Source organism: Megalobrama amblycephala, linkage group LG10 (genome assembly GCF_018812025.1).
Source record: "Megalobrama amblycephala isolate DHTTF-2021 linkage group LG10, ASM1881202v1, whole genome shotgun sequence".
In the NCBI taxonomy this organism is placed as follows: Eukaryota; Metazoa; Chordata; class Actinopteri; order Cypriniformes; family Xenocyprididae; genus Megalobrama; species Megalobrama amblycephala.
In genome coordinates, this window is record NC_063053.1 from 37,443,909 (window position 1) to 37,467,053 (window position 23,145).

Below are 23,145 nucleotides of genomic sequence, written 5' to 3' on the forward strand. Positions count from 1 at the left end.
GAAGTCCTGAACTCCAGTAACACTGGAAGGGATCGTTCACCTGACAATGATCATTCTGTCACCTTACACAGGTCGACCCACTGCAAAAACCAACATTAATGCCATGTTGGTCCAGGCTGGTTTATGCTGGTGGACCAAAATATTCTTATAAAATCACTTTCTGGATAAAGTGAAAAGGCCAATCTGACAAAATGTGAATCAGTTTATTCAAGAGAAAAAATAAACATCAACAGTGTCTAACTACAATTTTGTACTTCTGTTGCATCAAGTCCAAAATTAAAAGTTGCCGTTTTTAAAAAAAACTTTCATGCACATTTGGGAACTTCCATTTGTCCGGCCGACAGCCACTGACCCAGAGACAGTTGTGAACTTAGTAAAAGGAATAAATGTAAAAAGGCTGATAGTAAAAAGAATGTCACTGCCATCAAGAGCCCGACAGACGATAGTGACGACATGCACTTTCAACCATGCTGAAAGTGAAATAGTTTGAGGGCCAAGAGCACCTCTATCTGGAACAGACTTCTGCTGCTTCTGTACACGCACGGTTTGAGGTGCTCTTGCTGGGATCCTGTCAAGATCCACATGACAACACCTGCCGGTCCACCAGCACCAGAGTCTCATGCTGAACCAGTGTGAAAACACACTTACGCTGGAGTTTCAGCAGCGCTGCATGAATATTTCTTCTGCTGAACATAATAAAAGAGTGTTGGGAACCAAACAGCATTGACTTGTGATAACCTGAGACATTTATCAAAATATCTTCACGTTTTGGAGATGAGGAAAACTCACACAGGTTTGAACACATGAGGCTGAGTAAATGACAGAATGATCATTTTGGGCGAATTAACTTCATCTTTTCTAAACTAACTCTAGCGTTCACTTCATCAGTCTCACATATTCGGCTCAATCACACCGTCTGCCGCTCAAGACTGTCAGTGGCCTGAGACTGAGACCATTAAAAAAAACTTCCAATCCTCCAAAAGAAAATACAGGACAGTTCATGATTTCATGTTTACCCGATGAAGCGTCTGTAGTGTCCATCAGGTCCTCTTGAGCTCAGACATCACTGATTCATTGTTATAACTATTCTAATATACAGTATTTCTGATTCTGTCTTCTCTAAAACTTTATGTTAGAAGTCCATTATATTATGACTGAACTCTCATGAGCGTCAGTGTAACTGTACGGTGCAGCAGTGGCTGTTTTCAGCAGCTTTTGAAATGCTTAAAAAATAAAGAGCAGGGTAGTCCTTAAAACACCCTCTCAGGTTCATGAGTACACCTGTCCGGCCAATGACGTTTAACGTCGCTGACGACCTTTGTAGTCCCATTTAACCTCTTGTTAACCACCACCATTTTCAAGACATGTAAAAGCTTTAAAAAAAAGCACAAGAGGGTTTTACTGATGTATTTCATGTCATACAACTAAATGTGAGATTTATTATAAAGGAATTATATGAATACCGTTTTAAGTTCACTTAAGTTATAAATATTATAATAACTTCTAATGTTCTGTAATTGTTAATAGCTTTGCTTTAGGAGAGGAAGAATTGTCTAAACTTGTTAAATCATCAAAATCATCCACATGTATGTTAGACCCTATACCGACTAAGCTATTGAAAGAGATGCTTCCAGAGGTCATAGATCCTCTTCTTAATATTGTTAATTCATCTTTATCACTAGGATACGTACCAAAAACGTTTAAACTGGCTGTTATTAAACCTCTTATTAAAAAACCACAACTTGATCCTAGAGAATTAGTCAATTACAGGCCGATCTCAAATCTCACTTTTCTGTCAAAAATACTAGAAAAGGCAGTTTCATCACAACTATGTTCCTTTTTAGAAAGAAATAGTATCTGTGAGGATTTCCAGTCAGGATTTAGACCGTACCATAGTACTGAGACTGCTCTCATTAGAGTTACTAATGATTTGCTCTTATCATCAGATCGTGGTTGTATCTCTCTATTAGTGTTACTGGATCTTAGTGCTGCATTTGACACTATTGATCACAATATTCTTCTAAACAGACTCGAAAATTATGTTGGCATTATTGGAATTGCATTGGCATGGTTCAAATCATACTTATCTGACCGTTATCAGTTTGTAGTAGTAAACGATGAGATGTCATATCAATCACAAGTTAAATATGGAGTACCGCAAGGCTCAGTACTAGGACTAGGACCGTTGCTTTTCACTCTGTACATGCTACCCTTGGGAGATATCATTAGGAAGCATGGCGTTAGTTTTCATTGTTACGCTGATGATACTCAGCTCTATATTTCTTCACGCCCTGACGAAACTTACCAATTCACTAAATTAACAGAATGCATAGCTGATATAAAAAAAACTGGATGACCAGTAATTTCCTACTACTAAATTCAGAAAAAACAGAGATTCTAATTTTTGGACCGAAAACTTCTTCACATAATAACCTAGAATACTGTCTAACACTTGATGGCTGCTCTGTTAAGTCTTCGTCGTCAGCTAGGAACCTGGGTGTGCTCTTTGATACCAATCTTTCATTTGAAGGCCATGTTACTAGCATCTGCAAAACCACAACTGCAGGCAGTAGATCAGTTTCCAATTTAGTACCCAAACTCTGGAATAGTCTTTCTAGCCTTGTTCGGGAAGCAGACACACTCTGTCAGTTTAAATCTTTAACACTAAATCTCTAACAACACATTTCCCTAACCTGGCATACAAATGACTTCTAACTAATTTAATAATTGATGATCTTTACAACTGAAGGGAATCAACACTGAACTGACTTCAGCTGAACAATTTTCTTTTAGAGCTGCTGTACAGCCCAAATGAACTGTTTGCATCATTGAATTATTGTACAAAGCAATATAAGTAAAGGGGACTTGACTTAATAAAGGTGGTTGTTAAGTGGCTAAACGGGAACGTCATCGACAGAACAGGTACTCATCTACTAGTGCTTTTACAGCTCAGTGTGTTTATAATCACGCTCTTGCAAACTATTATAACTGGAACTTTCAGGGAAAATGTTTTTAAACAAAGACTGAAAGAGTTGTTGGAAGCTTAGTGATGGTGACGCTGAAGTCATGTGACCATGTAGTTCATTTATAGCCTACGTTTAGCTTTTGACTTGCTGCTGACTGCATTTACATTTCAAAATTCATAAAAGTTGTTCATTTGTGAAGTTTATTATGATGAAAAAACATGTAAGAATCATTAGCTTTTGCTCGTCACAGACCTTATTTTCTGCAGTAATCCAAAAGCCAAATGAAAAATGCTATTGGGTTTATGTCGAGGAAATCAGGATGAAGCGAACTTATGGTTTAGCCTAAAAATAATATGTCATTACTGCAACACACAATAAGCTGGAATAAGCCCCACCCTTCTAAATAAAAGAGCCAATCGCTGACAGTCAGTGTTCTGAGACGTGCTTATGACTGCACATGCTCTGGCTGGTCCAGCCTGAAAAATACGCTTTTTTTATTGCTATTTGAGCATAAGAAACACCATTTATGGGACAGTTCATGTCAGATTTTGTTGCTGATTTTAAATGTGAATGTGAGTTTTTGAGATTTCCTCTATTTAAATAGATAGGACTGGTCTTGGATGCCAGAAACCCAGACTGAGCCAGAGGACAATGATCAGAGAAGCTACCAAGAGGCCAAAGGCAACTTTGAAGGACTTACTAGGCTGGGACTGGTCAGGCTGTGCATGTGACAACTACCTCACAAGCTTTACACAGAGCTGGCCTGCATGGCAGGGTGGAAAGAAAGAAGCCTTTCCTTAAAAAGTGCCACACTCAGTCTCGTATGCGCCATGCAAAAACACACCTGGAAGACTCTGATGCCACCTGACAAACGGTCTGATGAGACCAAAATTGACCTTTTTGGACTGAAACGCACACCACCCAAAACACACCATACCTACTGTGAGGTGTGTCAGCACTATGCTGTGGGGGTGCTTCTCTTCAGCAGGGACTGGGCGATTGGTCAGGATTGAAGGGAAAATGGATGCTGCCAAGTACATCCAAATTCTTAAGGGAAAACCTGCATTCCTCTGCTGGATAGCTGAAGATGGGCAGATCATTCACCTTCTTTAAACGTACCGCCAAAAGAACAACGCAATGGCTTAAGGATAGGAAGGTGAATGTCCTTGAGTGGCCAAGTCAGAGTCCAGACTGAAATCTGATAGAAAATCTATTAATGGACTTGAAGAGAGAAGTCCATTGCTGCTCACCACAGAATTTGACTGTACTTGAGCAATTCTGCAAGGAAGAATGGGCAAATATTCCCCAATCTAGGTGTGCAAAGCTAGTACAGACATATCCAAAAAGAATAATGGCTGTAATTAAAGTAAAATTACTTTAATTTGGCGTTGCGAAGTATTAAATCAGGGGACTGATGATTTTTCTAACCCTGTTTTTCAGGTTTTTTTTTTTTTAATTAATTTTCAGAACTGTTGCCTTTTTCTTTTTGTTGTTGTAAGACAACATTTTTAAAGCTGGAAAAGGTTTATTTTGCAATGGATTTTGATTTAAGGCTGTACCTATTTCAAAGGGGTATGATGATTTTCTATAGGCACTGTTAAGTGTGTGTGTGTGTGTGTGTGTGTGTGTGTGTGTGTGTGTGTGTGTGTGTGTGTGTGTGTGTGTGCGTGTGCGCAGTACAGGCTCCTGGTATTTTGAATTTCTTGAAAGTTCAAGAGTAACTCTTTAGGCCACAAATGGCAGTGTTTCCCGTAAATGAGCATGAAGAGAGCTGGACTGAACGGCTCAAACACAACAGGTTCACGACACACTTCTGCAGACACTCACCATGTGCATTCATGACAGACTCTGAGTGCCACCTCTTTTAGACTTCCTGTTTTCCTGTAATACTTCCACATCTGCAGAACAAAAGCAAGTCACACTTCAACTGGACATTACACAATGAATATAATGAAAAACATTATCAGGACATACAACATGCATTAAACATGATAAACAGTCGAGTCTGAGCTGTAGAGTATCGTGTGTTCGTGAGAATCTCTGGTCTATGAGCGTTCGCGACTCCCTCGAGGTTCGGCCACATGCGTGACGCGTACGACACAGATCACACGTGAACACATCCGACACAAGACGTGCTCTGGGAAACACTCATTCTGATCACAGCCGTCAGAATGGAGCGTCGGGATAAAGCCATGCACACAAACATCACAAACACATGTCCCGGGGAAGTGTCATTTAAATAATAAAACATAAATGAACGGAGCAGTTCCTCAAGTAGCTCAGAGGAGCATCATGGGACTTGTTCTACAAGCCTCATTTTCATAAATATGGAAGTAGATCAACCTAGCGGTTACATGCTGCCCAAACACACCAGACAGCAGGTGAACATGAACATGGGTTAATACCACAGTGATGGAAGTTCAGGTCAAACCCTTCAATGTGTTATCGGCAGAATAATCACATCATCATGATCAGTATAAAACATCGAACAGAAACTCATGCAGACGCAGGGATCCTGACAGCGTTCATGCAGGTGGAGCGTCACACGCAGCCGTACTCGTACCACAGCGACTGACCGTCCTCCGACGGCACGCACGCATCGGGGTCAGCCTCAGCAGGATGCTCGCGTTCGCTCCGAGGGGCTTTATGGGGAGGGCCGCTAATGTTACTAACAAGAGACGTGTTGAGCGACAGGATGGCCTGGTTTCTAGCGCCGCCCGTCACCGCCGGCTCGCAAAAGATGGAGTCGAGAAAGATGGAGTCTACGGTGAAGGAAGGACCTAGAAAGGCTTGCAGGCTGCTCAGCTCGGGCTCCTCTACGCTGCAGGGCATGCTAGCGGACTTGGGCAGGGCGTCGGGGGCCTGGGATACGGGGCCGTACTCACTGGAGGCGCTCTTGGTCCTGGAGGGCGACGGGTCGACCAGAACGGGCTGCCGGCTGTCCTTGGAGAGCAGGTCGTGGATGCTGGTCCTGCGGACGGTGCCCTCGGCGGTGGAGATGACGCTGCTGGCGCGGGGCAGACCTGAGGATGCGTCCAGCCGCTCCGACACCGACACCGCCTTACTCTGGGACGACAGGCCGGCCCGAGGTGGCGCTGAGCCCTTGGCGCGTGTGCTCTCGGCCTTACGCAGGCTCGGGCGTCCCGGTTGGCTGGCTCGTGCGGCGCTGGATTCTGACGCCGACGCCTTGCCGCTGGCCGAACGCAAGATGCCGCGGCCCCTCACGCGCTCTTTGGACGTCTGTGGCGCGGCTCCGGATGCGTGTCCCGACTGTGCTGCCAGAGCGTCCTGCGCAGGGAAAGGGAAACACGCCCACATTCAGGTTTGAGCACAGGTGTCTGTTTTCATATCAACACAATTACTGCATCACTGCCATTAAAACCAGAAGATGTGATGACGTGTTTACAGTAACACACTTATGATGGCAGCGCACTACCGTTCAAAAGTTTGGGGTCAGTACGATTTTTTAGATTTTTTTTATTTAGCAAGGATGCATTCAATTGATCAAAATTGACAGCAAAGGCTATTTAAAACCAAATCTTTTTCATTATGGTTATTGTCCATGGTGTGAAAGAGCCTAAAGACATTTATAAAGTTACAAAAGATTTAGATTTCAAATAAATGCTGTTCTTTTGAACTTTCTATTCATCAAAGAATCCTGAGAAATAAAATCTATCACAGTTTCCACAACAATCTGAAACAGCACAACTGTTTTCAACATTGATAATAATCATAAATGTTTCTTGAGCAGCAAATCATCATATCAGAATGATTTCTGAAGGATCATGTGACACTGAAGACTGGAGTAATGATGCTGAAAATTCAGCTTTGATCACAGGAATAAATTACACTTTACTATATATTCACATAGAAAACAGCTGTTAATTTCAATACATAGTTCTGTCATGAAACTCTAGATGGCACAGGCACAAGCTTATGATAATTACAGCGTTAACTACTGGCACAAGCTGATTGGTCCATGTCACATCTTCAGCCAATGAGCTTGTTGCTCACATTTAAATGGCTGATTACATTCACTAAAGCAGTTTGCAGCGTGTTTCAGAGTTCCTCTAAAGCCCTCCACCTTCCCCAGCTCCACCTGCATAGATCTGCTATGGGTTATTGATATATGCTATATGTGCAGCAGCACTATGTCTCACTCGCAGCAGCGTAAGTATTGGCAGTAGCGAGTTCCAAACCTTCGCCCGGTACTGTGTGTGTCCTGTAGGCTTGAGTTTACATCTGTGTAATCATCGGTTTGTTTTACTTTGATATGGACAGTGATTCAGAGGGTCACAGATGGACACTGCTGGGCCAATTATTTGAGCTTTTTCCAAGCTGCTCTTAATTAATGTGGTATCACTGTTTTCAAATGAATTGAAAAAGCCAAACCGTGATGGGTTGGTTTACATGTCCATCTCTTCCTGTCTGAATGTGTGGTTCTAGTGTCTAGAGACTAGTGTTGTGGTTTGTAAGCATTTGGTATACGTGTGTGGTTCGGGTTCACCTCTGCTGGGTCCGTGCTCTCGATCAGGAACTGCTGCAGGGAAACCATCTCACTGCCTGCAGATTTGGCCCTGCATTTGCCGTCCAGAGAGCTGTGCTGCGGACTGTCCAAACTCACGCTGACGTCACCACTGCTCTCACTGTGAGCTGCGCTCGCACTGCCGTTCATCACGCCTGAGCGCACACAAACAGAGCGTCAGACACTCATCACAGCAGGGTAACCTTACCAACATATCGTTTGCTGCACTACAAGTTACTAACAATAAAAAGCTAGATGTTTTAAAGCCATTTAATGAGATATAATTATATAGTTTTTACAATAACATTAAATGTATAACAACTAAGCAATTCAAATACACCGTTAATATTATGTACAGTAAATATGAATTAATCACAGCAAAGTTACAGGCACACAATTCACCATAAAAACTGTAGTGATAAATGGTCATTGCACATTTTTTTTGTTTTGTCGTGGGCATTTCAGTCGCTGAGCCCTAATAACTAAAACCAGGATCATAATGAAATCAAGATTTATTCTATGTAAAGATTCTATTAGAGAATATATAAACGCTGTGTAAATGCAGCATGAAAGCTCTGTCCGTCTGCTGGCTCAGATCTGGAGCGGGATCAGTCAGAGCAGCGTGAGACGGCGTCACACCGCCTCGACAGATGGACCGGGACAGACGCTCATGAACCTGCTGTAAGGGTTTGAGACGGATGTTGGACAGGACAGTTTCTCACCCTGAGCTCGCAGCACACCGGACTCCTCTGAGGATAACTGTGTGATGTCATCACTGGACACGGCATTACCTACAGACGACAGAGCAGAACCATGATGTCATCACAGCACAACACACAATGATCAGGGTTATTCAATTTAAGGCTTTTTAAGACCTGCACAAATACAGTCAATACTATGTGGGCGGTAGAGCGAGATCTATGGCATTTCTTGTTATTGTTTAGATTTTTAAACGCACATTAGCTTCATTTCGATCCACCGGCTGAATGGAAATGTAATTTCACTCTGACAGTAGATGGCACTTGGATAGTAGAGGGAACAGCGGAAATATAGCAGCTACCGCAGTAACGCCTGTATTCAGCACAGCTGTGCGTTTTAGAAATGCGATAAGTTTGAAGGTATGATATAAACACCATAAAGTAAACATTGTCATAACTCATCAACAGTAGATCAATAGCAATCATTCGGCATAAATGCACATTGATTGTGAACTGATCTGAAAACGCAAGTAGAACAAGCAACAGCACCGCATTCTGACTTTGAAACTTGCAGCGCTCACCAAATTTTTAATTAAATCATCGCCTTTTGAAGTTCAACTCTTTCCCTGCCATTGACGGAATTTTCCTGGCAATCCATGTTTTCTCTGTTATATGGTATAAGATATTTATGACCTTAAAATTGAAAAGCTTAACAAGACTTTTTAAGGACCCTCACAGACCCTGAATGATGTGGCAAGAGATGACATGCATTTTTATTTGACAAACACTCTTTGTATCCAGCGCTGAACTATACCTGTATCGGTGTGGTGTCGAGCGCTGCGGCCGCGGCTCAGGCTGGCGTATTCGGCAGCAGCGCTGGAATAGTCCATGGATCCGAACTCCTTCCCATCAGGAGCTTCCAGATGATCAGTGCTGCTGGACCACTGACCCTCGGACACCGCCATGGACTGCAGAAGGTCATTCATGGCTGAGAAACACACACACATACACACACTGTATTAACACATTGAAGGACTGCTGAAGCACAGTCACATGCAGTGAAGATGAGTATGAAAACATGAAGAGAGTGAATGAATGAAAGTGATTCATGGAGTCACGATGCTGGAAACACACCAGATACATCACCGGCACATGAGATGTACATGACATTAACATGACTCTACAAGTGATATAATGCTTTTAAAGCAGCGTAACATCTCAGTCAGGTCTGATTAATGATCACGTGACAGTGTTTACACTCTAAAACACTAATAATGGAAGTCTAGCAGGCAGTGTGACCAAGTGTGACACTTAAACGCTGTGTTAGCAGGACACTAACTAATTAGTGTTAAGTGACTTTAAATCTTCTCTGAGTTCTTTAAACATTAATATCGATGCCACCACTGTATTGGTCAAAAGAGAATGAGGACAGTACTTATGTGTGAAATATCTGATGATGATAAATGATGAGAGACGGACAGTAAGAGAAGAGCATGATGGTTGTGGACTATCGGATGTCTTACACATAGAGCGGCGGTAGACGGCCTTCACTCGGTCTTTCTCCTTGGATCGGTTCCTCATGAACGGAAGCTTTTTCAGCGCTGTCACCGGACGAGGCAAAGAAACGCAACGAGCGGGAGGAGAGAACAGACGGATGTTAGCATGACAACAGTGCACCATCGCTGTCAAACTGATGCACATATGGTTAACATCCATCACAGCTGCACATCACAAGAACACACATGTAGTGAGCGAGCGGTGAAACGTACGCCACACCGTCTGATGCCAACAGCACAACAGGGAATGATTATTAAAGGGTGCAATGTCACACATCATCACTGAGCGGCTCAAATGAAGGCTGTGCTCTCACGCACAGGTGTATGAATGACACTGGAGAACGATGGCAGGCGAGCGCTGAATTACAGTCACACGTACTGTTTGTATTGCACCTTTTAATAGTGATGAACACAAATGCAGAGTGTTCATGGGCTGACTGACAGCGTACCGTTAGAGGAAGCCTGCGTTTGGCTTTTCTCAGCTCTCTTCCCTTCACAAAGAAAGCAAGAAAACACAAGAGAAAGCGTCAGGCCGGAACTACGCGATCATACATCTCATATGACGTCATGCGTGTGTTTCCTGTTAACATACTCTAGCTGAGATGCGAGCTCACCGTGTGAATTGTGAGAGAAATTTTTGATTGGGTGGTTGCAAAATCACAAAGAAAATAAACAGACAAGTTTACAATAAGGTTTCATTTGTTTAGGTAACTACATTAGTTAAGATGAACTAACAATGAACAATACTTCTACAGCATTTACTACTCTTAGTTCATGTTAATCCAAAGTTGTATTTGTTAACATTAGTTAATGCACTGAAATAATGTGAAAATAACAATAATAAATGCTAAAAAGATATATTGCTCATAGTTAGTTCATGTTAACTAATGCATTAACTAATGTTAACAAATAAGAGCTTATTGTAAAGTGTTACCCAACTTTATATTGCACTGACTTCATAAATAGCTTTGACTGAACGTTTAACCATTGAAAAATTGATTAACAATTTTAACATTTAAGTTTTGGGGGCACATAAGTGAAGAAAGGGAAAAGACGGTGCATGGGCTCAAGAACTGATATTTCTCTAATTTAAACCCACACGCACCACCAACGTACTACCAGCCAGACCATGAGTCGACACACACCTTTGAGTTGAGCTGGTTCTACTTAGGAAACTAGTCGAAAGAATTGGTCGGAATCAGTCAGATGACTCACAGTCATTCGATGGGGCTTTTCTCACTGCACCGGGCTATCATTGTTCAACCTCGATTTTAACCCTGGGTAAAGGAACGTTTCATTTGTAATTTAGAAGCGAGGTTAGCAGTGCTTTTTACCTGAGGATATGAAGCCCTGCTCCGGAGCAGGATTAGAGCCGCTTTTGCACTGTTAACCCCGCACTGCGGTGCCAAACGTATGCAGTGTGAAATGATGCGGTGTTAGAATGTTATGGCTAGATGCTTAACAACAGGCAACCAATCCTATGCCTTATGTGTTTTGGATTGTCAGAGAAACGCCACGTGCTAAAATGTCGTTTCAGAGTTTGAGGTATAAAATGTCAAACTGTGATGGAAAACATGACAATTGGAGTGAAGAAGAGACGGTTTCATTCTTACCATTATAATCCGAAAAGTCCATTCAGGAATAAAATTGATAGTATAGTCAGCAAATTATATTATGAGGATACGCAATGCTAGAGCCTTTATGTAAACAGGTTGTGTGCGGCATTCGTCCAATCAGTGACACCGCAAATATGCAAATAAGGACATTAACACAGCATTTAGGAATGTACAGTGTGTGAAACACCAGTTTATGAATACCCATGATTAATTTTTAACCCTGGGTTAATTATGAGCAGTGTAAAACAATGACCCAGGGTTAACGAGTTCAAGTGTGAAAAGCCCTACTGAATCTATCTGAGTGATTCAGGAGTGAAGTAACTCTCTTAACTATGTTAAAACATTCAGACTGTAGGAGGGTCAGTCCTGTGCAGTGCTGAAAATACAGGAAGCTGCAGAGAACAGGAAGAGTGCCGATACTCACTGCCGCTGCGGTGGGTGAGCGAATCCTCCAGTGAGTTGGATCCGGAGCCTATGGACGAGCTGTCCTGACTGTCTGGGTGGGGCAGCGTCAGGAAGCCTTCGCTGGACTCTGAGCGGGACGGGGTCTGTGTGAGAGAGCGCATGCGCTTTGGCTTGATGAGTTTCTTCATCTTCAGTGTGATCCAGTTACCCCTCCTGCAGAAACCACACACAACCCTCATCATGTGATCCAAGTCCTGTTAAAGCATTTCATGTAATAATTTTAAACCCCAAAACACCAGGGGTCACTTGAAAACTTGAGTTTTCAGGACACCTGGAATTTCTCCAAGTTCTTCCCCCTCCAACATTCAGCCACATCACACAAGCTTGTGCAGAGAAGCCCGGTCTGCTGCTGCCCATACGTCATCAACTGAGATGCAGCCATTCCTCAAGTAGAAAGAGTCTCACCCCTTCAGGCAGATGTAGGCCTTTAACTGAATAAGCCAACCTAATGGTATCTGTTACCTCATGAGACAGCTGTTGCATCGATAATGCACTTGCAAAACACACAAGCTTTGTGTTTGTCCCATCTAAATGCATTCTCAATGGCATCAGTGGGCATAAACAGTGTATTCTGTTCTCCTCCCCAGAGAAAAATGACAAACAGGGATTTCTACTCTTAAACAAACCAATCCCAATTTAATCACCTTTAATTTTGGGAGCAAGACCAGCCTAGAGAAATTCTGCATGAATCTGAGACAGCGTTCACAACCAGTGATGTGCCTCCTAGAAGCCAATGCAGTGCAAATGTCTTATATTTTCTATAAAAAGAAAGATGACCACTACAGTACAGTTCACAGGTTTGTAGACTGTCACTGAACATACTAAAAATGTGTAAAAATGCATGTGCATAACTGCATAAGCAGCCCACAGAAATGTTTAAACAACTGTTTATCTTGGCTCTTATCCTACACTTCCTGGAGCACATGTCTCATACGGAGGGTAAATCCCTCCTGGTGATGCGATGAGATGAAAGTTTCACTCTCTGAAGGGCCTATGAGGAGCAGTTCCAGGCAGTGCTGCTGTCCCAGATGGTGCTTATCATCTGAGGGACAATTCTGAACTTCTGGCATCTGGGATGGTAAAAGCATTGCTGTGCCGCACTGTGTATTAGGGATATGCCAGGATCATTCAGCAACAGACTGAGCCGCGTTGCCCAAAAGCATCATAAGCCTAAGTATACTGCAGAAATTACTGGCATCAAGTCTTTATGAGCTACTTAGGCTTACGATGCCTTTGGGAAATGCAGTTAAGTGAAGTCGACTAGTGAGACAAAAGAATTTAGCATCCCCATGCCAGATTCTCCATCATTGTCCATGATTAGGCCTACCACTACAATGCCATCAGCAGATTTTAACAATTTGCATTCCCTGGGGAGTGCCAGTGTTTAGGATGAGAGAGGACGTGTCTAACTATTAGGAAATCCAGAAACCACAGGCAGAGAGAAAAACTCAGTCCTATTGTCCGGAGCTTGGAGCCAATTCTGGTGGAGATTACAGTCTTGAATGCTTACCTGTAACCAACTTAAAGCAACCTAATATAGTTTACCTTCATGTGATTTATGTGGGAGAGGGTGGTGTGTAGCATTTGTGTCATATCATTGTCCATAGTTCTGTTTGGATGGTAGGCAAACTGCAGTAGATCAAGTTATTTGAGGAGTAAGAAGCAAATGCAGTCTCTGAATTGCGACTCCAAGCATTTCATAATTACAGAGTTGAGTACTAAGGGGCGGTAGTTATTCCAGTAGCATTCCAGCAGCTCAAACAGCAGAGCATGTTGCTATTAATGTCAAGGTCATGGGTTCAGTTCTCATGGAATCCATGAACTGAGAAAGACTAAATGCAGTGTAAGTCAGTTTAGATGAAAACATCAGTTAAATGCATAAATATAAATGCACAAATACAATTTTTTCCTAAAGAACCACCTTTGCAAATTACCCTGCATGAATCTTTTCACTATAGGGTGTGTACCCACCGGTTCACATGGTATGCTGATAATAGTGGAAAAAACCTTAGAGAATATCTGGATGAGAACAGATAAATGAAATTACACATTTGGATTCCTTGTACCTTCCACTTCAGAGTTAATCAAGGACATAATGGAAACCACTCTAGCCCTCTGAATGATAATACTTATACTCTCAGGAAAGCCAATAACACTCAGAATGGTTCCAACCTTGAGGGTATGGCTGCCGGCCATTCGTTGTCCAGTCTGAAAGTCTGAGAGTGGACAGCATGGCCTTAGCAATGCCAAGGCATGGTGGCAGATAACAGGCGGATCTCAAAAGAGATGACATGAGAGTTGACCTAAAGAGAACATCTTTAACCCAGGCTTTGACAAATGTTTATGGCGAGAGGCCAGTGGTATTATAATTTAAGAGGCAAGGACATCTCATTCCAGAAATCATATGAGTGGACAAAATTTCTCCAGTGCATTGTGAGTTATCAATGTTTCTAGGTGTGAATTCCAGAAGAGAAAGACTGTACGTTTTAAATGCATCTTCTAAAAGCAAATTTTGTCAATGTTTTTAGAACTACACTAGTATATAGAAGACCTCAAAGCTAACAGACAGACTAAAAGCAACAAAACTTGGATTCATGGGGTCTGTAGTGAAGTTGAAAGATAAACCCAAGGCTGTCCCATGTTACAAACACATCCAGTGATCTGTGTGAGCAACGCTTACCTTCGTGGAGGTGATGGGTCATAAAATTTATACTGATCCATGATCTTCTCCTCAAGTTTCTCTTTCTGTCTCCTTAGTTCATTGAGTTTATCACTGTGTGTGTGTGAGAGAGAGAGAGATAGCATCAGAGTGTATCTGCACACAGGACCTGATGTCAATTACAGGGAAATCGTTTTAAAAGATAAAGAAGTATGAGGGTAAAAAAACATGAGTATAAGTGTGTAGGAATACATGTATTGCCGCTGCTCGACGTGGAACAGGTCTTTGCTCTCCATGGTCTGCTCCAGCAGGGTCCGGTTCTGCAGCATGAGGGTCTGGATCTGATCCAGCAAATGCCGGTTCTCTTCCTCTAGATTCCCTTTCAACTGACTTAACAGCTGCAGGACACATTTCACACAAACACAGTTACCCTCCACATGCCTTTGTTAGAAAACAACTTTTTGTGAACGTCAAGCGTGTACCTCGCACTGGTTGGTGAGTTTGGTAGAGGTTATGTCCAGCTGCTGGTACTGTTCCTTGAGTTTGGAGAACTCGGCCTCCAGACGGGTCTGCTCCAGACGGGCCGTGTTCAGCTGACTCTTAAGAGTCTTATGATCCGTCTGCAGAAGCTCATTGTCCTTCAGGAGCTGTTGGTATGTAGAATTCAGCCTGCACACATGACATATGCTCATGAGCAGTCAGCATCACCTGAGAGAGAGAGACGTTCCCTCATCGTGACACTCACGTGTGGTGCTCTGCGCTGAGTTTGTGGTACTGTGCAGCCGTGTCCTGATGGCTCTTGTTGTCGGAGATCATCTTCTCTCGATCTGCTTTGAGTTCCTTCTCCAGCTTCGCCAGCTCTGTCTTCTGCTTCAACAGCTGATTGTACCTGCACATACACACACTCTGCGTCTGAATACGATTACGTCCATACTACATAATAGACTATGTGAGCCAAGTAGTTTGTCCAAATTTACAGTATCCATAAAACAGTAGGTGATTCTGAAGTGCGCATTCAATGGACACTTTACTATCACATGAGGCCACAGGAGAGGATTTGTGAATGGAGGTGAAGTGACTCAACTGACACCATGAACACAATATAATGACAACATGGCAGATGTAGTACGTCCGAATTTCATTCATACCATAGAGAACATGCTTTTTTTAATGGACGTGAAGTTTCAAACCCAATGTAGAAGCTACTATACAGTATGCGTTTTCAGACAAAGCAACACAGAGTGACGCACATGCAGCCACAGAAGCACGATCATCTACTACATCAGAGTTGGGCAACTCTGACCCTCGAGATCCACTTTCCTGCAGAGTTTAGTTCCAACACTAACCAAACACACCTGAACAAGCTTATCAAGGTTTTCAAGACCACTAGAAAAGGTTTGAGTTTGATCAGGGTTGGAGCAAGTGTTTTGGAGAATGGATGGAGTTTGTTTAATGTTCCCTCCATTCATAAAAAGGTCTACAACATTTAAATGTGATTGCTGAACAAATGATTGCTCTCGTTGTGACGTATGCGATGTTTTTACCTGTTCTCCAGGCTGCGGTGCTGCACCTCCAGGCTTTTATGGCCGCTCTTCAGCTCTCCATGTTTGCCGATCAGATCCTCGTACTCGGATGCCTGTCTCTCGTGCAGGGCGGACAGTTTCTCGTGGTCGTGTAGCAGCAGATCGTACACCGCGCGTAGTTCTTCCTTCTCTCGCATGGCGACGTCTCTCTCGCTCTCTGTGCTGGACTGCTGCGTCTGCAGCTGGGCATTCTGGGACATGAGAGCAGCGCTCTGAGAGTTCAGTGTCGAGTTCTCCACCTGTGAGCACATCATAATCACTCTCTTTAACTTCAACTCATGTCAAAAGTCGTTTAGCTTGAGCAGATGGCAGACGTCAGCAGGGTTCCTGAAGACTAACATCAATGTAAGATCGTTGCAAATCTCCTGAAAAGCTAATTACAACCAATCTCCTGTTACATTCATGAGGAGAAAAATCTATCACACACTGATGCTCAATGGCTCAGAAATACAACAACGTTTGCCCGGATAACGCGGTGAGGAGTGAGACTCTGACCTGTAGTTTGGCGTTCTGTGTTTGCAGCGTGGTGTTGTTCTCCTGTAGGGACGCGGTCTGCCTCTGCAGCGCTAATATCTGCGCCTGAAGATTACTGCTCTGAGACTCCAGCTGCTTTAACTGCGTCCGGAGAGCCTGTTTCTCTGCTTGAAGAGTGGCGTTCTGGACAAACACCAACATCATCAATTGTTTTGGTAACGTAAAGGCATTCTGATAGTGATGAGCTGCAGTTGTCATGCTGGTACATACGTTTCTCTCCACCTCTATGAGTCGATCCTTGACCTTCAGAAGCTCTCGTGTGGCTTCCTGACTCTCCTTCTCCCATTTACTGATGCTCTGTGTGTCCTCCCGTCCTCTAGCAGGTGAGCTCTGAGCCGTACACTCCTCCTCCTGACGCTGACGCAGCGCCTCGTAGTTCTTCTTCACCTGAAGAAGAATATACACAATCTAAAGTCACGGTCTACTGACAAACAACCAAACAAACTCATAATGCATGCATTTAGACGTTGCAAACCGTTTTGAGTTCCTGCCGTAGCTGCTGGTTGAGGTTGGAGGACTCCTGCAGTCGGGCTTCTAGAGCAGCTATCTTCTCCGCTTTGATCTCTAGAGAGGATTTCAGAGTGGACTCTAGCTTACACTCTAGAAGCTTAAACCTGGCAAACATGAAATAAACTGTTAAATCAGGATTGTTTTCATTATGGATTATTATCAATTATTTCGATTAGATGTTGCAGCCCTAGTAACTACAGCAGGGCTTCTCAACTCTGGCCCTCAGGATCCACTTTCCTGCAGATTAGTTTAGCTCCAACCCTAATCACACACACCTGATCCAGCTAATCAAGGTCTTCAGGATTACTAGAAATTTTAAGGCAAGTGAGTTTGATCAGGGTTGGAGCTGAACTCTGCAGGAAAGTGGACCTTGAGGGCCAGAGTTGAGAATCCCTGAGCTACAGTGATCTTTGCAATAATGTGTGAATTACCTGTCATCAGAGCTCTCTTCATCACCCAGAAGACCCTCTTTATTGAGACCGATCTTCTCAAGCTCATGGGTCAGTTTCTCCAGGTCATTGTTAATCTGCTGAGTCTTTAATTTTTCATTGACTAGTTCCTACATCAGGAAACATCACAACAAAGGTCATGCAAGTAATCCACAATCAAGCATGCACCATATCTAAAAATGTTTGCTTGTTCTTCTTGAGGTGAGACGGTTACCTCTCTCAGAGTGACCAAAGTCTTCTTGTCAATGGTTGCTTGTTTGACCAGCTCCTTGTTGTCCTTTTCCAAGTCTTTCATGCGACCACACGTGTCTTTGAGAGTGGCGACTTCCTTGCCGAGCACACGGTTCTCTTTCTCGAGATGAGAGATACGCAGGTTGTCTTCGTCTAGCTTAGAGTCTTTAATTTCAGCTTGCTGTCGCAGCCGTTTGTTCTCCTTCTCCAGCAGTTTCTTGTCCCTCTCCAGCTGAGTGTTCTCCTGCTCCAGGGTTGCGTTCTCCTGCGCCAGCTGCTCCAGACCTTTGCTGGAGATCTTCAGCTCCTCCAGGCTCTGCTGCAGGTTCTGGTTCTCCACCTCCATGTCCTGCAGTTCCCCCTCCAGCTTCTGGATCTTGCGGCTGCCGTTCTCCAGGGCTTTCTGGAGCCGCTGGTTCTCTGCATCTAGGCTTTGGTTACTTACTTCCAGACGTTCGTTCTTTTTGGACGAAGCCTTCAGCAGCTCAAGGCTCTTTCTGAGTTGAGTTCTCTCATTCTCCAGCTCTCTGTTCTCCAGCTCCAGCTGGGCCGCTTTTGCTCCCGTGGACCGTAAAGACTCGACCATGCGCCTGAGCTCCAGGTTTTCTTCGTCGAGCTGAGCGCTTTCCTTCTCCAGGACCTCCAGTTGATAGGAAACATTTCTCAGACCGTCTGCTGCTTTCTTATGCCTTCTACTCTCCGCTTCCAGTTCGGCATTCTCCTTCTCCAACACCTCCACCTTCTCACAGGTGATGGCGAGAGCGGCGAGTCGCTTCTGCAGACTCTCCTTTTCTCGCTCCAGTCGATGGACCTCCATCTCCAACTCTTCAGCTCTTTCTCCTTTATCTTTGTAGTGCTCCAGGTCTTTGCGAAGCTGCTTGCGCTCAAACTCCATCTTGTTGAGTTTGCTGCTGGTCTCTTTGATGGACTCGTGCAACACACGGTTTTCTTTCTCAATGTCTTTGACGCGGGCTTCAGCGCTAACCTGAGAGCGCTGCCTGAGAGAGGCGATGGTCTGGTTCAGATGTTCGTTCTCCTGTTCCAGACCCTTGACCTGCGTTGCGACCATACAGAGCATGTCAGATAATAGGGATCGTTTAGCAACAAGACAGTTTAAGGCTGCCATGAAATTCCATTTGGAATTTTCTTAAAAAACCTACTTCTTCAAACTCCTAGAGCAGGGGTGTCCAAACTGTCCTGCAGAGTTCAGCTCCAACCCCAATTAAATACACCTGAACCAGCTAATCAAGGTCTTACTAGGCATACTAGAAACTTCCAGGCAGGTGTGTTGAGGCAAGATGGAGCTAAACTCTACAGGACAGTTTGGACACCCGTCACAGACCATTCATCCAAACTAGTTAAGACGATTAGTCAAAATGTTTATGAATAACTTTTGAATGTATATGACGTCAAAATGGACGTGAGGCTATATCTTCGCAACGCTTTCATGTATTTCACTTATTTAGACCAAACCTAACAACCTGACAACCATGACCTGAGGGTACTAGAGCACTTTCTGCAACACTTCCACCAACTGGTCATGAGTAGAGGGAAGTTCGGATCATTTTACTGACTTGGATCTTTGAATATCGTTCCGCAAAATGAACTAATCTTTTTTCCAAGTCAATTTGTTCATTTCAGCAGAATATAATTGAAATATTACATTAAATTTCCCAACACATACTACTTATGCAAACGTTTATCACATTTGAAAAAAACAACTATAGTCTAATACAGCTATGAAGGCCAAATTATAAGTAAGAAATGACTAATGAATTGCTTAGCAGGGTCTTGAGGCTATGCAGTCTGTTAGTTCACCTCACCTCCACCACCTGAAATGATTTGTTCATCTCTCGAGTTCTTCGGGTCGGAGTCCTTTGACCGCTTCCCAGCCCAGTGTCTCACAACAAATACATTACATTCGTATCTAGGGGTGTAACGATATATCACAGTAAGATATTTCGCGATGCAAAAATTTTACGATATGTATCGTAGAGTGATGTCGATACTTTTACAATATGACGACAGTCTAATCTTATTGGTTGAGCTGCCGACGTGACCTACTCTGCAACAGTGGCAGTGAGAGAAGCTGGGTTGTCACCGCATATTAAGGGTGTCTCAATCAGCTCTCTAGATCAGTTAATGTTTCGCGCACACATCGATTCTTGCAAGCAGGTTTAAACATTTCTCGCGTCAGTCTCTTGCTTGGTCGCGTGAGAAAAGTCGTGGCTTTCTTTCACACAGCCACAGCTGCTCACAGAAAAGCAAAAGTTGCTTGTGATGCTTTGCTTTAAGAAGTTCTGCGGGGCCGTTCACATATTGCGTCTTTTCTGCGTGCAAGTCAGTTATTTAAAATGTAGCCACGCGGCAGGCGCGCTCATAATGGGAGCAATGCGTTGCGTTTTCCAGGCGCATCGAGATGAAAAATTCTCAACTTTTTTGAATGCCGCAAGAGCACCGCAGGTCATGTGACAAGAACCAACCGATCAGCTATGGCCTTTCCGTAACATCAAAATCTCAGCCGAACAGCTGATCATAGATGTACAGTGTGGTTTTTATATCTTATCTCCATAAATATATCTAGTAATAAAGGTAATGCAAGGGCTAGAAATCAATTTATCCTTTGCTGAAACTTGGCGAGTGCAGTTCATGGTTGCATAGCAACGACCGACGCCACGGGAACGCAAGTGCTTTGGAAGGAATGAGAAGCGGTGCGGCAGCGCCTTCCACGTGTTTTTAGACGCGATATGTGAACGGTCCCTTCAGATTCTTAATTCTAAGTTCATGTTAAATTTAACTTTTTTTTTTTTTTTTTCAGTGACAGACCTATTCAGCTGTTAATTTGAATACAGAAGGTTTTTGTTAAACCTTGAAATGTGATCTTTTATGTACAACAAGGAAAATTATTGAAATTTGTTAATGTTTTTTAAATAAATCTTATTTGAATTTCAGTTTCATTTTGTTCAAAATATCGTGATATGTACCGTATCGTGAACTGAGCGTATCGTTACACCCCTATTCGTATCACTACTGACTGTATGTTGAGTTATGTTAATATATCATAATTATCAAAAGATATAAACATTTATGTTATGCCACTATGTCCCTTCTGACCAATCTTTTTAATACAAATATTAGACCAATATGTTCAGTCTTCATACAGAAAAATCAATTATTATACTAGCTAAAAAATAAACTAAACTTAAAAAATAACTATGCACTTGTTTTAAGGAAGGTTGTGAATGGAAGTTGTGAATAACATCATGTGGTAAAAAGAACAAAGGACTGCATTGTGACGTGATGAACGAACGACTCCAACCTGAAAGACTCGAGAAGTGAACTAATCATTTCATCTGTTTCCTGTACAGAACCTATGGGATGTTGCGCATGCACGAATCACTCTCTCAGACAACTCGTTGTTCTCGAGTCATATTAAAGATGTTTTCAAAATGAACACATCAGTAGTCATGAGATCTATAAAAAAAAAAATCTATATTATGCCCTGAAGTTATTTTTTTTCCTCTAGAAAACTGTCATAAGGAAAGTTTTAAAAAGGTGTTAAAAGGCTGCGATAAGAGTCAGAGCTCAATGCTAAGGATTTTCCTACTGACCCAGATGGGCTAGCGGTCATTTTTACTTGCCCTGCCAAAATTTTCACTGGTTCCACCACAAAAAAAAAAGTAATAAATAAAAGAAAAGTTAAGCGCAAGCAACGAATTGAGTTCTCTTTTGCCTCTTGACATGAAGAGTTTAAAATAGCCTGAATGTTTAAACTGGAAAGACTTTAAAAAACTTGCAAATGTTAAGCTTTTGTGACAATGCAGCGCTGACTCTGGGCCATCCTTATGTGTGTTATCTAGTAGCTATTCCTATTCATCTGCATGCTGCAAGCCAGAGACTAAAGTTGAATAGTAAAGTTGAAAATAAGCTGTAATGGTTAAACTGACACATTTACAGAAATGTTTATTAATGTGCATTGTCTCTGTAAATATGAAGAAAAGAAAAAAACAGAAGCAAATAAGGTAAAAGTAAAGTAGTATGACTTAATGTACCAATGCCTTTAAGGTTCAGTGATGAAACTGTATGGAGTAATCTCATATGTAAAATTCTTGTTTTGTGAAGTTTTTGTAATCTGCCAGCACAAACCAATACGTAACCTGTCAGCCAATGAGCTTTCATGCTCCCTATTCTGCTAACATTCAAATAGTGTTGCTGTAAGCAGTTTACTAATCTCTACCAGCTTGCTACGTGACATCCTGTCTTAGTTAATGGCACACGTTTCTAAATGTGTAATCCTTAGACAAAACGGCTCGGGCACACATAGGTCATTAGTTAAATAGATCTAAGGGAATGCCAGCCCAACTACACACAGATAGACTAAGTGACCAGTTAAATAAGCTCCAGCTCTCCTGGTGCAGGATGCCAGGTAAACACAGGAAGTCAGCTGACTAATGTTACACCTAACCTGCGGTCAACACAGCTCTTCAGAACAGCAGCAGTACACAAGTTCTGATGGTAGATTTACCGCAGTGTTGGGGGCTTGTGTTTGTGCAGGGATTTATGCATGTTTCACATGTTAGCAGCAGTAAGCCTTGAACTCGCTCTGCAGATCTAAGAGCAAATACACTAACTTGTCATGACCATTACCATGCTAAACGTTTATTCTGTCATGACTGAGCTATAATTACAACTGGTCAAACTCACATGATTAGAAGTTTTATAAAAGCTCTCCCACTTGACAGTTGTGACATCAAACACATTTGTTTTTTACTGTATAAAAATCAATGATTGAAAAATCAATGAAAAACTCGTAATAAAATGAATTGCGTATTCAATCCGACACGACACGGCAGTATAACGTGTCTTCAGCGTGAATGAAGTTTACCTGTCTGTCGGAGTTCTCTTGGAGTGTTTCCAGCGTTTTCTCCAGCTGCGCTTTCTCTTTCATCAGGTCTGCGCTCAGACTCTCAGCACTGCGCAGACTCTCTCTGTCTGCGGTCAGCTCCGTCTGCAGCTGCTCCAGCTGTGCAAACACACACGGCACGTCTCTTCATCACACTCTCACAGACAGACGCGTGCGCATGATCACTCTTCTGACATATGGACACACACTCGCTCATAATGAGCAATCAAACTCATATGAGCGCCTAATCCTCTGAAAGCAGCTTAACTAAACCCAAATCAGATCTAAACCGGATTACTCGCTGATGAATATGATCCAGCTCTGGGTGCTCGCTGTCCGTTAAACCCGCAGCATTTTAACCCGTTCTGTTCAAACTGCTCTCCTTTCTTTGTGCGAGTCGATTCACGCCTAAGTTTAATGCCCGCTCACACCAAGGACAATAACGGTAAA

General features: G+C 42.9%; 1 protein-coding gene across 6 annotated transcripts in view; it reads right to left on the reverse strand.

Moving 5' to 3' along the window:
* ccdc88ab (coiled-coil domain containing 88Ab) overlaps positions 1–23,145 on the reverse strand; it is a 50,151-nt gene that overhangs the window by 2,531 nt on the left and 24,475 nt on the right. For 3 of the 6 annotated variants that reach the window (XM_048206010.1, XM_048206008.1, XM_048206007.1), the window contains exons 14-32: positions 22,678–22,815; positions 17,776–18,846; positions 17,544–17,671; positions 17,078–17,216; positions 16,813–16,989; positions 16,564–16,725; positions 16,030–16,307; positions 15,231–15,374; positions 14,968–15,154; positions 14,738–14,883; positions 14,507–14,599; positions 11,786–11,979; positions 10,195–10,236; positions 9,713–9,790; positions 9,004–9,177; positions 8,214–8,282; positions 7,474–7,646; positions 5,852–6,254; positions 4,794–4,864 (exon numbers count right to left, since the gene is read on the reverse strand). In XM_048206010.1, the coding sequence (XP_048061967.1) occupies positions 4,803–4,864; positions 5,852–6,254; positions 7,474–7,646; positions 8,214–8,282; positions 9,004–9,177; positions 9,713–9,790; positions 10,195–10,236; positions 11,786–11,979; positions 14,507–14,599; positions 14,738–14,883; positions 14,968–15,154; positions 15,231–15,374; positions 16,030–16,307; positions 16,564–16,725; positions 16,813–16,989; positions 17,078–17,216; positions 17,544–17,671; positions 17,776–18,846; positions 22,678–22,815 (3,858 nt within the window). In that variant the 3' untranslated portion in view covers positions 4,794–4,802. Of the gene's footprint in view, positions 1–4,793; positions 6,255–7,473; positions 7,647–8,213; positions 8,283–9,003; positions 9,178–9,712; positions 9,791–10,194; positions 10,237–11,785; positions 11,980–14,506; positions 14,600–14,737; positions 14,884–14,967; positions 15,155–15,230; positions 15,375–16,029; positions 16,308–16,563; positions 16,726–16,812; positions 16,990–17,077; positions 17,217–17,543; positions 17,672–17,775; positions 18,847–22,677; positions 22,816–23,145 lie in introns of those variants that run through there. The other 3 variants (XM_048206004.1, XM_048206005.1, XM_048206006.1) reach the window with 3 other exon arrangements.